The sequence below is a fragment of the Pelophylax lessonae genome, assembly GCF_965119305.1.
Source record: "Pelophylax lessonae genome assembly, chromosome: 8".
Classification (NCBI taxonomy): Eukaryota; Metazoa; Chordata; class Amphibia; order Anura; family Ranidae; genus Pelophylax; species Pelophylax lessonae.
In genome coordinates this window covers 112115345-112130827 of record NC_138775.1, presented here as the reverse complement: position 1 = coordinate 112130827, position 15483 = coordinate 112115345, and the positions used below count along the sequence as shown (strand labels likewise).

At 43.7% G+C, this 15483-nt stretch overlaps 1 protein-coding gene across 1 annotated transcript in view; it reads left to right on the top strand.

Moving 5' to 3' along the window:
* Positions 1-15483, top strand: part of CACNA1I (calcium voltage-gated channel subunit alpha1 I) — a 2042880-nt gene that overhangs the window by 908865 nt on the left and 1118532 nt on the right. Inside the window, exon 7 of the mRNA XM_082266478.1 lies at positions 1771-2077. Coding sequence (XP_082122604.1) covers positions 1771-2077 — 307 coding nt within the window. The remainder of the gene's footprint in view (positions 1-1770; positions 2078-15483) is intronic.

Here is a 15483-nt window from a genome sequence, read left to right as displayed (position 1 = left end):
GATAACAGATAATACCTTTTTTTCCACAGAAATAAATGCATTTTGAAATCTACAGTGACTTGCGAAAGTATTCGGCCCCTCCTGAACTTTGCGACCTTTTGCCACATGTCAGGCTTCAAACATAAAGATATAAAACTGTAATTTTTTGTGAAGAATCAACAACAAGTGGGACACAATCATGAAGTGGAACGAAATTTATTGGGCGTGCAAAATTATTCAGCCCCTTTACTTTCAGTGCAGCAAACTCTCTCCAGAAGTTCAGTGAGGATCTCTGAATGATCCAATGTTGACCTAAATAACTAATGATGATAAATAGAATCCACCTGTGTGTAATCAAGTCTCCGTATAAATACACCTTCACTGTGATAGTCTCAGAGGTCCTTTTAAAGCACAGAGAGCATCATGAAGAACAAGGAACACACCAGACAGGTCCGAGATACTGTTGTGGAGAAGTTTAAAGCTGGATTTTGATAAAAAAAAAGATTTCCCAAGCTTTAAACATCCCAAGGAGCAGTGTGAAAGCGATAATATTGAAATGGAAGGAGTATCAGACCACTGCAAATCTAAGAAGACCTGGCCGTCCCTCTAAACTTTCAGCTCATACAAGGAGAAGACTGAACAGAGATGCAGCCAAGAGGCCCATGATCACTCTAGATGAACTGCAGAGATCTACAGCTGAGGTGGGAGACTCTGTCCATAGGACAACAATCAGTCGTATACTGCACAAATCTGGCCTTTATGGAAGAGTGGCAAGAAGAAAGCCATTTCTTAAAGATATCCATAAAAAGTGTTGTTTAAAGTTTGCTACAAGCCACCTGGGAGACACACCAAACATGTGGAAGAAGGTGCTCTGGTCAGATGAAACCAAAATCAAACTTTTTGGCAACAATGCAAAACGTGTTTGGTGTAAAAGCAACACAGCTCATCACCCTGAACACACCATCCCCGCTGTCAAACATGGTGGTGGCAGCATCATGGTTTGGGCCTGCTTTTCTTCAGCAGGGACAGGAAAGATGGTTAAAATTGATGGGAAGATGGATGGAGCCAAATACAGGACCATTCTGGAAGAAAACCTGATGGAGTCTGCAAAAGACCTGAGACTGGGACGGAGATTTGTCTTCCAACAAGACAATGATCCAAAACATAAAGCAAAATCTACAATGGAATGGCTCACAAATAAACATATCCAGGTGTTTGTTAGAATGGCCAAGTCAAAGTCTAGACCTGAATCCAATCGAGAATCTGTGGAAAGAACTGAAAACTGCTGTTCACAAACGCTCTCCATCCAACCTCACTGAGCTCGAGCTGTTTTGCAAGGAGGAATGGGCAAAAATGTCAGTCTGTCAATGTGCAAAACTGATAGAGACATACCCCAAGCGACTTACAGCTGTAATTGCAGCAAAAGGTGGCGCTACAAAGTATTAACTTAAGGGGGCTGAATAATTTTGAACGCCTAATTTTTTAGTTTTTTATTTGTTTAAAAAGTTTGAAATATCCAATACATTTCTTTCCACTACTTCCAATAACAGATAAAGCATGATCCAATTTGCTCAAGCAGGGGAAAAATAAATATAAATTCAAAGAGCTTCAGCTCAGTTTAACAATTAAAAAGCACCTGCTTTTGGTAATATTCAGTAACTATTATCATTGCTTTTAAAAAAAAAACATTTATTGTATCATTTCCCTCATTTCATGTTGATATTTAAATATGTCTGTTGTATTTTGAGGCTTCAGAACAGCCTTGTAATCTAATTGTTCTTCTTGCTACAGGTTGGATCGTTCTTCATGATCAACTTGTGCCTGGTTGTTATTGCCACTCAATTCTCTGAGACCAAGCAAAGGGAACACCAGCTGATGCAGGAGCAGAGGGCTTTGTATTTATCTTCTAGTACAGTAGCTAGTTATGCTGAGCCTGGAGACTGTTATGAGGAAATTTTTCAATATGTCTGCCACATCCTTCGAAAAGCTAAGCGACGCACAGTTGGGCTTTACACCAGCCTTCAGAGTCGACGGCAGAGTCGTATTGAGCTGAGCAATGCTAAGCTGGGGATCAATGGCAAAGAACAACATCAACTTTGTAAGAATCATGCTTAAAACATGCTTATATTATGCTCAGATGTTTCTTATGTTCACTTTACCAATGTATTTATCACATAATACTTGCTTTTCAGAAAAAAAACTTAGTCTTTTAATATTGCAAATGTGTGCACATACAGATAATTAATATTAATAAATATTAAAAATTGGATTAATTTTTAGGTATAGTGCATTTTCGAAGATCATGATATATGTTAAAGTGCTTTTGTTAAAGTAATATTTGATGTGACATGCTTGCACTTCCATAATATTTTATTGTAATAAATATAGAGATGTGTATGTACATTTGTAGAGGGAGCTCAGTATTTCACTAAAATTACTTAGTAAGGGTATATTCACTCCACATGCTGTGGGATTGCATTGGACAGCCGTTCCAGTGCAGTCCCACCACAAATTGCCTTGTCTCTTTATCCGCCCGGTTCACACCACTACGAGCAATACTTTTAAAATCCACATTGCCTCACATTGCGTTGCAAGGAATTGAACTTCACGAGATGTCTGGGTAACATCTCAATAAAGTTTGTTTAAAAAAAAGAAGGGACAGTCCGATGCTTCAAGATCAGCTGGGCCGCAACACACACCAACAATTGTAACGCATGTAAAACAAAACCAAAGACAATTCCCAGCCAGCCTGCTACCAACTGATTTAAACTGTCTAACAGTTTGCGTTAGAACAGGGCTTTAGTTAAGATAAAAAGCCTTCTGTGTGTAGCTGCTTGCTGTGGGGGCACTCAATAGGAGGGGACAGAAGCAGGAACGAGGGACCCGAGAAGAGGAGGACCTGGGCTGCCCTGTGCAAATCCAACTGCACAGAAGAGGTAAGTATAACTTGTTTGTTATTTAAAAAAAAAAAATAAGACTTTACAATCACTTGAAGCACAATCATTGTATAGCACTAAAGTTTAAGACAAACTGATAATATTACTTACATCAAGCTAAACTCCTCAACGTTCGCAAACAGGATGGTGGTAATATTTGCCAAATCCACCTTCACCCAGGGAAATGGAAACATAAGTGACCCCAAAATGACCTTTAGCGGGGTTTGTTATGGTCCTGCGGGGATTCTGACTGATCCCCCCCTCCCATCTTCAGCACCCAAATCATCTTTCCTGAATAAAATCTAGGCCCCCGGCACATAAATTGGTCCTTCCTCGGGGAGACACCAGCTCCCACACACGTACACACACACTGATCTTTTCTGGTGAGGTCCTTCCTCTATATTACGCATTGGTCCTTCGCTTGTATTTTCCACCCAGCACATGGAACCTACAGATTTCCCTTCAGAAATTTCTCACTGTGTATTAGGACTCTTGCACATAATCCTGGTGTATTAACATCAAATTCCTGCAAAATAATGTGTATTCACAAGAATTTGCTCATACGCATACACACTTGTAAAAATTCTTCTAGCTTTTCATGGAGTGTGTCGTACATGTGTATACAGTAGGGATGGGCTTCGTGTTCAAGTTGAACCTAATTCGTCTCGAACACAGCCTGTTCGCCGAATGGCGAACAAATGGGCTTCTTCGTGGGACTTTGAGTTCCCGCATCCATAATGCACTGCGCACTGGCAGTGCATTATGTGATTGGTCAAAGCATGGACTCTGCCCTCCATGCTTTGGCCAATCAAATCATCTGTGCCATGATTGGCCAAAGGCAGGTGCTTTTAGCCAATCATAGCTCAGGGGCGGCTGTTAAACTCACTACATTCTCCCTGAAGGAATTCCACTTATAAATCACCCGGGAGCCAAGGGAATCAAACCCACAACCTCTAAATTGCAAGCCTGATATTCTACCACCTATGCCACTGACAAGCCTGCTTAGGCTGAACACACTCTCTCTGCCTAACTAACTAACTTCTAGAGATAGAAGTTAGTTACTTAGGCAGGGAAAGTATGTTCAGCCTAAGCAGGCTTGACGGTGGTGTAGGTGGTAGAATACCAGGCTTGCAATTGAGAGGTTGTGGGCTTGGATACCCTGGCCCCCGTTTGATTTATAAGTGGAATTACTTCAGGGATAGTGTAGTGAGTTTAACAGATAGTGTAGTATAGTTAATAATACATTGCTGGCAGGGAGAGAGATTTTTGCGTTTTACAGTTTGTTGAGATCAGATACTTTGTATACCACAAGGTTTATATATATATATATATAGGCACTATTCAGTATTGCTAAAAATTCTTTAAAAAAAAACAGTGTGGGGTTCCCCCTAAAATCCATACCAGACCCTTATCTGAGCACACAGCCTGGCTGGCCGGAGTGGGGGGCGAGCGAGCGAGTGCCCCCCCTCCTGAACCATATCAGGCCTCATGCCCTCAACATGAGGGGGGGTGGGTGCTTTGGGGCAGGGAGGGCTGTGGTTGTGGGGGTCTGCGAGGGGGAGGCTTTAACAAGGGGCCTCCAGATCCCACCCCCTATGTGAATGGATATTGGGTAAATCATATCCCTACCCATTCACCGAGAAAGTGTACAAAAAATAAGGATAAAAGCCAGTTTTGGACAAGTCTTTAACTAAAAAATAAAAATGAAAAAATTGTGTCCCCTGATGATCAGCCGCCCGCCCGCAACTGAAAAATAGAAAAAAAAAGAAGCTCCGGCTTCTTCGGACGCTTCCCGTGCTAATGAGCTGTTTGAGTTTGACAGCTCAGTGAATAAATGACATGACATCATGGGGCGGCTTCTGACGTCAGATCCCTAAAAAAGAGCTATCAAACTCAAACAGCTCATTAGCGTGGGAAGCGTCTGAAGAGGCTGGAGCTTCTTTTTTCTTTTCTATTTTTCGGTTGCAGGCAGGCGAGCGATGAGGGGCCTGGTATGGACAGGGGGGGGGCATTTTATTCATTTTTTTATCTGTATTGCCGGGAGCCGACAATACATTACAGCCGTGAGCAAGTTTAAATGACATTTTTTCCTTTAGAAATGTCAGTATTGCTGCAGCAGGCTACATACATTGCACAAATGTGCCACTTTACAGTCACATTAAGGAGGCCCCCAGGCATGATATTTAAAGGAATTTTTCATTTTTATTGTTTCACTTTAAACATTATTAAAATCACTGCTCCTGTAAAAACAATTGTTTTAAAAAATGTTTTTTGCATTGATTCATGTCCCCCAGGGCAGTACCCAGGTCCCCATACACTTTTGTGGGCCAATAACTTGCATTTAAGCCTTTAAAATTAGGACTTTTGATTTTTCATGTTCGTGTCCCATAGACTTTAATGGAGTTTGCATGTTCGCTAGAACATTTCCCCTGTTCGAGTTGTTCTGGTGCGAACCGAAGGGGATGTTCGGCTCATCACTAGTATACAGTATGCACAATATATTGTTCAGAAGTGCAGATTTTTGTATGTTTTTTATCTACTGTATATATGCACTTGCTTCTCCACCTGTTTACCCCCATGGCATTTTAGGCATCCATATGAAAGATCCCTCTCCTACGACTTTACCACACAAATTGCACATTGAACAGTGTCATTGTCCTTTCCTCAGACATTGGTAACTGAGCTCTTAAACATAGTCTGGAGGATTAGTACTAAATGAACCTCAGTTCAGCAGCATTCCTTGCCATACTGCAAAAAGCAAGTTTAAGTACCTATGTTGGAAGATAAGTTAAAGTCTGTATGTGAGAGTCTGTAGCGCAGTGTCAGCACAGACACTTAATTTACCTGTATCTATGCCCAGGGCCGTATATATAAGAGGGTAAAAGGGGCAATTTCCCAGGGCCTCCCTGCCAGAGGGGGCCCAGACTTCTTTTATTTATAAAAGAAAATGTAATACTTATAAAACTGGTTTTATTATTTAAAAAAATAAAAAACTGTGTGTGGGTGTCAGGATACCAAACAGCCTGACTTCAGAGGCAGAGAAAGGGATGAGGGCTCCTGTCAGAAGTTTTACATTTCAAATTCTCTTATTATTTTACTATTTCAGATGTTTGTTTAAACATGACTGTGTCGTGGAATTCATTGAATTGTTTAGGAGAGACAAGTGGGCGGGACACTCCCCCATCGTGTCGGAGTGAAGTTAATGACCAGCATCAGTTTATCGCAGTGAGAAACATGAGAGAGAAGCTCATTCCCCCGTTTGACCCTGATTGAGTCAAGGGGTAAATCGGACACTTACGCTTTGCAATCTCGAATAGGATAAAACCTTGTAGGCAAGTTTTACTTGAAATTACAAGATTGGTCGAATTTGGGACAGGCGTGGCCCTGGATCAGAATTTGGACAGAAGGACATAGCAGAATAGTGGATGAGCTTCCTTATGTGTCTTGCACAAGTGTAGTAGTGAAGTTGACTACCAACCAGTGGTTTTTTTTTCTGTGTCTTAAATTCTTTGACCAGACTTCCCACAAGTGATTTTCCATTTACCAAACTTTTCAAACTGTGAATTCATACATGCCCCCTCCTGTGCATCTGTCAGCGCCATCCACTCATAATGCAGAAAGCACCTACAGTATCTCACAAAAGTGAGTACACCCCTAACATTTTTGTAAATATTTTATTATATCTTTTCATGTGACAACACTGAAGAAATTACACTTTGCTACAATGTAATGTAAAGTAGTGAGTGTACAGCTTGTATAACAGTCTAAATTTGCTGTCCCCCAAAAATAACTCAACACACAGCCATTAATGTCTAAACCGCTGGCAACAAAAGTGAGTACACCCCAAGGTTAACATGTCCAAATTGGGCCTAAAGTGTCAATATATTGTGTGGTGTGGCCACCCTTATTTTCCAGCACTCCCTTAACCCACTTGGGCATGGAGTTCATCAGAGCTTTACAGGTTGCCAATGGAGCCCTCTTCCACTCCTGCATGACAACATCACGTTGCTGGTGGTAGGTGGGGTGGGAAGGTGTTAGAGACCTTGAGCTCCCCCACCTTCTGTTTGAGGATGCTCCACAGATAGTCAATAGGGTTTAGGTATGGAGACATACTTGGCCAGTCCATCATCTTTACCCTCAGCTTCTTTAGCAAGACAGTGGTCATCTTGGAAGTGTGTTTGGGGTCGTTATCATGTTGGAATACTGCCCTGTGTCCCAGTCTCTGAAGGAAGGGGATCATGCTCTGGTTCAGTATGTCACAGTACATGTTGCCATTCATGGTTCGCTCAATGAACTGGAGCTCCCCAGTGCTAGTAGCACTCATGCAGCCGCAGAGCAGGACACTCCCACCCCCATGCTTGACTGTAGGCAAGACACACTTGTCTTTGTACTCCTCACCTGGTTGCCACCACACACGCTTGACACCATCTGAACCAAATAAGTTTATCTTGGTCTCATCAGACCACAGGACATGGTTCCGGTAATCCATGTCCTTAGTCTGCTTTTCTTCAGCAAACAGTTTGCTTGCTTTCTTGTGCATCATCTTTAGAAGAGGATCCTTCTTGGATGACAGCCATGCAAACCAATTTGATGCAGTGTGCAGCGTATGATCTGGGCACTGACAGGCTGGCCCCCCACCCCTTCAACCTCTGCAACAACACTAGCAACACTCATACGTCTATTTCTCAAAGACAACCTCTGGATATCACACTGAGCACGTGCACTCAACTTCTTTGGTCAACCATTGCAAGGCCTGTTCTGAGTGGAACCTGTCCTGTTAAACCGCTGTATGGTTTTGGCCACCGTGCTGCAGCTCGGTTTTAGGGTCTTGGTAATCTTCTTATGGCCTAGGCCATCTTTATGTTGAGCAACAATTCTTTTTTTCAGATCCTCAGAGAGTTCTTTGCCATGAGGTGCCATGTTGAACTTCCAGTGACCAGTATGAGAGAGTGAGAGCGATAACACCAAGTTTAACACACCTGCTCCCCATTCACTCGTAAATAAGGTATTATAAGCATATTTTTATAAATGACATCCACTGGGGAGCCTAATATTATCTATAAAAAGAAAAAAAGTGATTTAATGGGGCTTGGCACATAGAACTTTGCTCCTAATAAAACTGTGATGCACGGAAAACTTCGCTGTGCTGAAAAGCGCAATTGAGGATATTAAGAAAGTGTCAAACGTCATTAATCCCTTGTACTGAAAGTACGATGTAAAGCTCTTTTGTATAAAGAAATTCCTACGCACTGGGCGGCAAAGAGTAAAACAGGCACAAGCTGTGTCACAGTCATTACCAACAGAAAAAGTCCTGCTCCAACACAGGGCTCTCGTTTATTTATGGCCAGAAAACATGGGGTTTACAGTGGGAAGAGACGGCTATACAACATAACTAAACAGCCTCTGGTGTACAATAGATCTATACAAAGTAATAACCAATCACACATGTATACATTCAAAAGTTCAATAGAAGGAGGAGCATGAACGAGCTGAGCAGCGTGCACGAGTTCGCACCATTAAGCGCACGAGGAAACGTGCACTATAGCTAACAATGAGACCCACGTGGAGTAAAATGCCTGCCAGACACTATACAATGGAAATAGCGTGAAGTCATGAACGCTGCCCCGCTGTTACATGCGCATGCACTAAAAAGAAAAAAAGTGGTTTAATGGGGCTTGGCACATAGAAATGTGCTCCTAATAAAACTGCGGTGCACGGAGAACTTCGCTGCGCTGAGAAGCACAATTGAGGATATTAATAAGTGTCAAACGCCATTATTCCCTTGTACTGAAAGTACGATGTAAAGCTCTTTTGTATAAAGAACGCTGCCCCGCTGTTACATGCACATGCACTCCCGTCATAACCTGTTAGAGCGAATCCGATATAATATAGTTCATAAAAAACATATTACATAGTGATTATGCTACTGTTCCAGTAAATGAGACTATATTTGCAAAGGAAATAGCAGCAGCATTTCAATCATGCGGATTGAGCATAACAGAAAGCTACCAGCCATTATTCTAGCTAAAGGGCAGATACTTATCAAAACAATAATAATTCCACATCACAAACATATCTCCGCCAGCGAATCCTGGGGCCCCGGCTGACCAATATACATTTGCGTAGAGGACCTTGCATCACACTTCCATAGAACGGGACAGGCGTTCACTCCAGCGGTAACCGCTCGAAGGGTCCGCTGACCAGAACGATCAGGCGAGTGGTATGCAGTCTCCATTTAATGGAAGGTTTCCACAACCAACAGTCTTTCCACAATGCCAGTTAAAGCCATATCCGCTGTACATAGCATGTCTCCCATTGACGGTAAACTGTCAATGGTAGACATAATGGCAATTTAAATAAAACACATCCTGAAAAATGTCCACACTAATCCTAATAAAATTTACACAACAGCCCCTCCTCTTTGCCATATGCTCCCATGTGTCCCTCAATGAATCTAAATCTTTAGAATAAACTGAACAACTCTTCTCATAAAAACAATCCATTTCATAAAGTTAAAAAGAAAAATAACGGAATCAGTGCTGATATGTAGATTCAAAAGAAAACAAAAGTTGACATGTCGGTTTTATTCTTTGGGAAGTGACTCAGGGGGAGGACATGAGGTGGTGGGTCGTAATGATCGTCAAACAGGTTGGAATCTTCAGCATCTGGTGCATGGGTTGGATTTCAGGGAATCTGGTCTCAGCAATAAGGATGTGGTCGTCTGCTCAGGATTTGGTGACTCAATTAATCAGGCAACAGGAAAATCTCACCACGGCATATAGAAGGAATAGATACAAAAAACAACAAACGTACTGTATATATACTCCTATTTCCTTTATCCAAGATTCCACAAAAAAAAAAAAACTTCATAAAGCCTTAAAAGGTTTCCAACCTTCACTAGCTGCAGGGAAATAGCCTTATCCATATGGGCCTGAACCTTGTCACTGGTATCTGCTATCCAGGTACAACAGACTTTTCCTATGAATTCACAGAAACCCTCCTTGGAGGATAACAGATAACCAAGTGCCATCTTTTCCTGCAGTACAAGAGTCTTCATTTGTCATTGTTCCTGAGTAATCTTCCTTACTGCTTCAACGGTCTCATACAACGTCTCATCCACAATTGATGAGAAATTGTTTAATCGGTTCATAAATTCAATTCCCCACTTGGGGCTGGAGAACAGTTCCCTGCTAGCTCTTCCCGATGTCCTTGCCTTCCTTTGCACCAGCAGATCCTCAGGATCGGCTGCAATGTAGGATGCTGGTACAAGCTTCACTAGAGCACATTAACCTCCCGCATTAGGGGGAATTACCTTATAAGCAGCAGAACCACATAAGAAATAATAGGGACCTGTCAACACCGCACATGGAGAATTTTCCTGATGGTCAAAGACACTAAGCAGTAACATAATAGACTTGGGATGTCACAACCGTCCTTCCAGCAGATATAATCCAGTCGGTTGGTGTCATTAAAAAGACCAGGATTTTCGTTGGTGAGATTGACTGTTAAACCTGTCCTACAGGTTCTAGACCCTATAAATCTATTTCCGGTGCCAAAACGAAGGTTAAAGCACATCCGTGGACTACCTAATTGTCCCGATACCCAAATTGGATTGGCCAGCAAGGAACAAGAGTCAGGACTAACATTAGAACTATAACTGATGTTACCCTCTAGGAATGTGTCATCAAATTCTATAGACAAATGTCTCCTGGTTTTATTCACAAGTTTCTCATATTTCCTAATGCCAAAACGAATGTCGTATATAGCATGCACTGCTGCCATTGCCGGGTGTAATGGCTAGGTGGGGATTTGGAGAATACCCAGTGAATAGTCCTGTTTGCTGTCTTAGCCAGCTGAAGATGCATTTTAAGAATAGGTTGGGATGCTGTTCGCAATGTGCTGACGTGACCGAGTGTTACGAGGATTCCCGGAAAGACGGGTAGTGCGTTTAGCCAGCCGGCTCTATACATGCTTGATGTTTTTTACCTGATGTAAGTGCAATACTTTTTAATACATTTCCTTACGATATCACTCTATGGCGGTCTATTTACTTTCATGGGATTCATTTGTCGCCAAGTGGAATTTACTCTAAGAAGTTGAGCGGAGAGATTTACTGGTCAATCGTTACCTACTTACCTCTGGCGTGTTTGACCCTTTTTGGGTCTCTCCATCAAAGCAGGCATTTTTGTGTGGTGATGGTACACTGGTTGGCGGTGGAAGACCCCTGTATGTCATTCCCTATCTGACATTCACTTGCACCATTCCTTCACTAATTTTGGACTTATAATTGCTATACAAATTGATAGTGGAAGACTCATATGTCATCCATATTTATATGTCACTATACGTGTCACTTATTCGACCTATTATATGACTACACACTTTATTGTTCACAACATATGTTTTTATTTTGTCATTAGTTAATTTAATTATGTTAATCATTTTCACAGCGCAGCTTTTATATTTGCACTTTGTTCATCATTACTTTTGCTAAAATACCCTAAGCTAAGTAAGTAAATAAAAATGATACCCCTCATTATCATTCTTGGATGTAGTTGAGCATAGTGATGGACAAACATCGGCCGGGCGGTTCACGAACGCCAGCCGCAAATTTTCTCAAAAGTCAGCGAACCGCGAGTTCGTGGCGGGCCCCATTGACTTTAATGGGAGGCGAACTTTAAAAACCTTTAGGTCATATTTGCAGCCACAAAAGACGTACTAGCTGTGCACAAATAGTCCCAGCACATGGACAATGTCATAACAGAAGTATTGCAATTGAATAAGTTGCCCTAAATTTTTTTATTTTTTTTACAGCAAAAAATATATATTTTTTTTTCATAAATCAGCCAGAACTGACAGCAGCCGGTAAATACATTGTCTAATACATATTGGGTCCATTCACACATCTGTAAAATGGGTCCGCATCCATTCCACAATTTGGCGGAACCTTTACAGACCCATTGTTTTTCATTTCCAGTCTGAAAAATTAGGCATTCACAGGATAAAGAAGTATGTGTCGGCCAGTATTGGCCCCAAAAATGAGCCCACATGGGTTTACCTGACAGCTAAGAATGTAGTATTCTGTGGCTGAAGGTACATTAGGCATTCACAGGATACAGAAGTAAGTGTCGGCCAGTATTGGCCCCAAAAATTAGCCCACATGGGCTTACCTGACAGCTAAGAATGTAGTATTCTGTGGCTGAAGGTACATTAGGCATTCACAGGATACAGAAGTGTCGGCCAGTATTGGCCCCAAAAATTAGCCCACATGGGTTTACCTGACAGCTAAGAATGTAGTATTCTCTGGCTGAAGATACATTAGGCATTCACAGGATACAGAAGTAAGTGTCGGCCAGTATTGGCCCCAAAAATTAGCCCACATGGGTTTACCTGACAGCTAAGAATGTAGTATTCTGTGGCTGAAGGTACATTAGGCATTCACAGGATACAGAAGTAAGTGGTGGCCTGTATAGGCTCCAAAAATTAGCTCACATGGTTTGAACTGACAGCAAAGAACATAGTATATGATGGCTAAAGGTACAGTAGGCGTTCACAGTATACACAAGTAAGTGGCGGCCTGTATAGGCTCCACAAATGAGCTCACATGGGTTGAACTTACAGCAAAGAACGTAGTATATGATGGCTAGAGGTACGGTAGGCGTTCACAGTACACAGAACCATAAGTGTCGGCCTGTATAGGCTCCAAAAATTTGCTCACATGGTTTGAACTGACAGCAAAGAACGTAGTTTTTGATGGCTAGAGGTACGGTAGGCTTTCACAGGATACAGAACCGTAAGTGTCGGCCTGTATAGGCTCCGAAAATTAGCTCACATGGTTTGAACTGACAGCAAAGAACGCAGTACATTAGGCATTCACCGGAAAAATAATTGTCGGCCCTGAAAGGCCCCTAAGATTTGCCATTCAATGGACATGAAATGCCTTTTATGCCGCTGTATGTAGCGAAGCCAAGGACCAGGAATTGTTGTGGGTGGAGGAATTTCAATGAAACCTGGTCTACTGGTCACATGTGTTTAATTCCTCAGAGATCCATGTCTCATTCATTTTTATAAATGTGAGGTAGTCTACACTGTCATGAGCTAGGCGAGTGCGCTTATCGGTCACGATCCCCCCTTCTGCGCTGAACGTCCTTTCGGACAGGACACTGGACAGGGGGCAAGCCAACATTTCCATTGCAAATTGTGCAAGCTCTGGCCAGAGGTCAAGCCTGCCCACCCAGTAGTCCAGGGGTTCATCACTCCTCAGAGTGTCCACATCAGCCGTTAACTCGATGTAGTCGGACACCTTTCGGGCTAGGCGATCCCTCATGCTGGATCCGGAGTACAGCTGTCGATGGTTCGGCTGAAAGAAGGATCTTATATCTGAAGTGACCAAGACATCTTCCAACCGCCCTCTTCTTGCAGGCGCTGTTGGATTGCTACCCGCAACTGTCTCTCTGTGACTGGACATTCCTCTGCCAGCGCACGGAAAAGCAGAATGCAGCATTTCCCTCAGCAAGGCCTGGAAGTGCTGCATTCTGACCGCCCTCTGTGATTGTGGTAACATTTCCGCCATTTTGTGTTTGTACCGGGGGTCTAAGTACGTTGCCACCCAGTACTGGTCCTTGGCCTTTATACGTTTTATACGGGGGTCCCCCTTAAAACACTGCAGGCCCCCATTTCCACTAAACTGGAAGCGGTATAGTGGCCTGCTTCCAGCTCATCATCCAGGCTAATGTTGTCCTCATTCTGCTCCCCCTCCCCCCATCCACGGATAACACCAGGGATCCCAGAAAGGTTTAAAGCATGCTCTTCTTGCTCCTCCTCATCCCCCCAGCACCATCCTCTGACTCCTCTTCAGACTCCTGCTGTTGATTTGTCTCAGATGGAGTAGCACCCCCTGGGAATTCATCCAACATTGCGACTTTCTGATCTTCGTGCTCCTGCTCCTTGACAGCTTGATCAATGACATGACGCAATGCACGCTCCAGAAAAAAGGCGTAAGGTATGATGTCACTTATGGCGCTCTGGCCGTGACTGACCAGTTTGGTGATCTCATCGAATGGCCGCAGAAGTCTGCATACGTCCTGCATGAGCAGCCACTGGTCAGGTGAAAAATATCCAAGCTCCCCACAACCTGTCCTGCCACGGAGTTCGAACAGGTAGTCATTAACTGCACTTTTCTGCTGGGGCAGCCTATCGAGCATATGCAACTTTGAGTTCCATCGCGTCAGGCAGTCACAAATAAGACGCCTGAGGGGCAGGTTGTGTCGCCGCTGAATCTCAGCAAGGCGAGCCATGGCTGTGTAAGATCTTCAGAAATGGCCAGAGATTTTCCTGGCCTGCCGCAAGACGTCCTGGTTCAGGACGTGTGCCATGCATGGCACGTGTGTTATTTTGCCCTGTTTCAGCGTGCTCAGCAGATTGGCACCGTTGTCGCACACCACTTTACCAACTGACAAATTCAGCTGTGTCAGCCACTGATCTGCCTGTGAACGCAAAGCTGAAAGGAGTGCAGGACCAGTGTGGCTCTTGGCTTCCAGGCACAACAGACGCAGCACAGCATGGTAACGTCTCACCTGGCATGTGGAATAGGTTCTGGGGATGTTGGGCAGCGCAGGAGAAGAGACGGTAGCAGCGGAAGAGGAGGAGTCAGCCGAGGAGGAGAGGGAGGATGGAGGAGGAGGAGAAGAAGAAGCAGGCCTGCTTGCAAACCATGTGTCTGTGGTCAGATGTATCTTGGCACCAACACTGTGTGCCAGAGATATATTCACTTGCCGCTTAACATGGTTATACAGCTCTGGAATGCCCTTTTACGAGAAGTATTTCCTGCCTGGGACCCTCCATTGTGGTGTTCCAATGGCCACAAATTTACGAAAGGCCTCCGAGTCCACCAGTTGATATGGCAGTAGTTGGCGGGCTATCAGTTCCGACAAGCCAGCAGTCAAACCTTGGGCAAGAGGGTTATCCGGCGTCATCATTTTTTTCTGCTCCAACATTTGGACCACAGAAGCCTGCCTTTTTCCAGAACAACGTGACCACGGCATCATGGAAGGTGGAGTGGAGGGCAAATGTGAGGAGAGAGGAGAAGGAGAAGCAGAAGGAGAAGGGGCTGGTCGGTGAGAGCCTGGAGTGTGGCTTTGTGGGTTCAAATTCTGACGGTGTTGCTCCCACTGGGCTCGGTGATGGGAGTTTAGGTGCCTTCTTAAGGCGGTTGTCCTTAGGTGAGTGTTGGGCTTACCGCGACTTATGCGTTTACTGCAAAGGCTGCAGATGGCAATATTGTTGTCAGCAACGGACACATTAAAAAAAGCCCACACTGCGGAGCCATGTGCCGGCGTCCTGGGAGCGCCAGATGTGACTGTACATGGTTGATGGCTCGCTCCTGATACATTTGCAGTCTGCTTTCTACCTCTTGTGCAATGCAAGTTCTGCCTGCCTCTCCTCCCTATCTGCCGGTCCGTCTCTCCCTCTGAACTCCCTTCCTCTTCCTCTCTTGTGGAATCCCAAGTGATGTCCATAGACTCGTCATCATCCACATCATCTTTCCCACCACTAACATTCGAGATCT